The following is a 1,054-nucleotide window of genomic DNA, read 5'->3' as shown; positions in this document are numbered from 1 at the left end:
AAAAAAAAAAAAAAAAAAAAAAAAGATTGGAGGTACAGCTGGTGATAGAATGCTTCCCTGCACAAAGCCCTGGATTCAATACACCACAGTGCCACAAACATCACAATGTTAGCAGGTGAAAATGCAGTTCAATCTGCCAGAGATTGTCACTTGTTCACCAACTGTTGAAATACCTCATGTATAATTAGTACAAAGCCAGGCGAGAAACACATGAACATTCAAAAAAAGAAAGGCAAAACAACAGTCTTTTGTGCCTTTTCTACAGGGATGGGACGCAGGGGCAGAGAAAGACAAGGCTCATCTCTCGCTGTTTTTCTCTCTGCTCTGTGGTGTTCCTTCTTGAGGAGTCCTCACAGAGAATAGATTTCGGTGGTGGCTCAGGGAGAGCAGAGCAGAAAAGACAAACTGATAAGAGCAGATGAAACAGATTACCTGTCGACAGTCTTCTTAAGTGCCACGGCTCTCTGCAAACTCTGCAAGAGAAGGGAGTTCTGTGATCTAGAATCGTACCACCAGTACCCACTTTCTGAGGAATGAAGTAGTGAGTTTCCTAGGGGCAAGTGGGAAAGCTCCACATCTTGAGAACAGACTGAAGAGAAAATACAGAAGCCAGAGGGACTTATGCAAACAGCCACTGTTCCACAAGCAGGTTCCCGAATATTGTCAACGCTCCCTTATGCTTCCAAGGGCCTTTCTCGGGAATGGTGTACTTTGGGTAAAATAACCTGGAAACCATATCAAAGGAAACTCCTCTACCAACTTCCAACCCTCCTTCCAGACCTCCATACCTCTTCTAGTTTTGTCAATTTTTCCGCAGACATATCTACTACAGACATGCTTGCTAAGTTTGGGGACACTGGGAAGGCTCTCCTTTCTGTTTAGTTTGGTCACCAAGGTTTCAGTAGTCATAGCAACATTTAGGCGTCCAACAATGACCCTAGTCCTGGTAGTTGACTGGTTACTTGGGCCTGTCGCCCTAGTGACCTGAAGGGAATCCTGGTTCTCCAGTTTTCTTTTTTTTTTTTTTTTTTTTTTTGTTTTTCGAGACAGGGTT

At 43.8% G+C, this 1,054-nt stretch overlaps 1 protein-coding gene across 1 annotated transcript in view; it reads right to left on the bottom strand.

The window, feature by feature from the left end:
- Nucleotides 1-836, bottom strand: part of C4H1orf189 (chromosome 4 C1orf189 homolog) — a 3,661-nt gene extending 2,825 nt beyond the window's left edge. The window contains exon 1 of the mRNA XM_029538038.1: nucleotides 789-836. Coding sequence (XP_029393898.1) covers nucleotides 789-836 — 48 coding nt within the window. The remainder of the gene's footprint in view (nucleotides 1-788) is intronic.
- Between the last annotated feature and the right edge of the window lie 218 nt (nucleotides 837-1,054).

This window comes from Mus pahari, chromosome 4 (genome assembly GCF_900095145.1).
Source record: "Mus pahari chromosome 4, PAHARI_EIJ_v1.1, whole genome shotgun sequence".
Lineage (NCBI taxonomy): Eukaryota > Metazoa > Chordata > Mammalia > Rodentia > Muridae > Mus > Mus pahari.
This window is presented reverse-complemented; position numbering and strand designations above follow the sequence as displayed.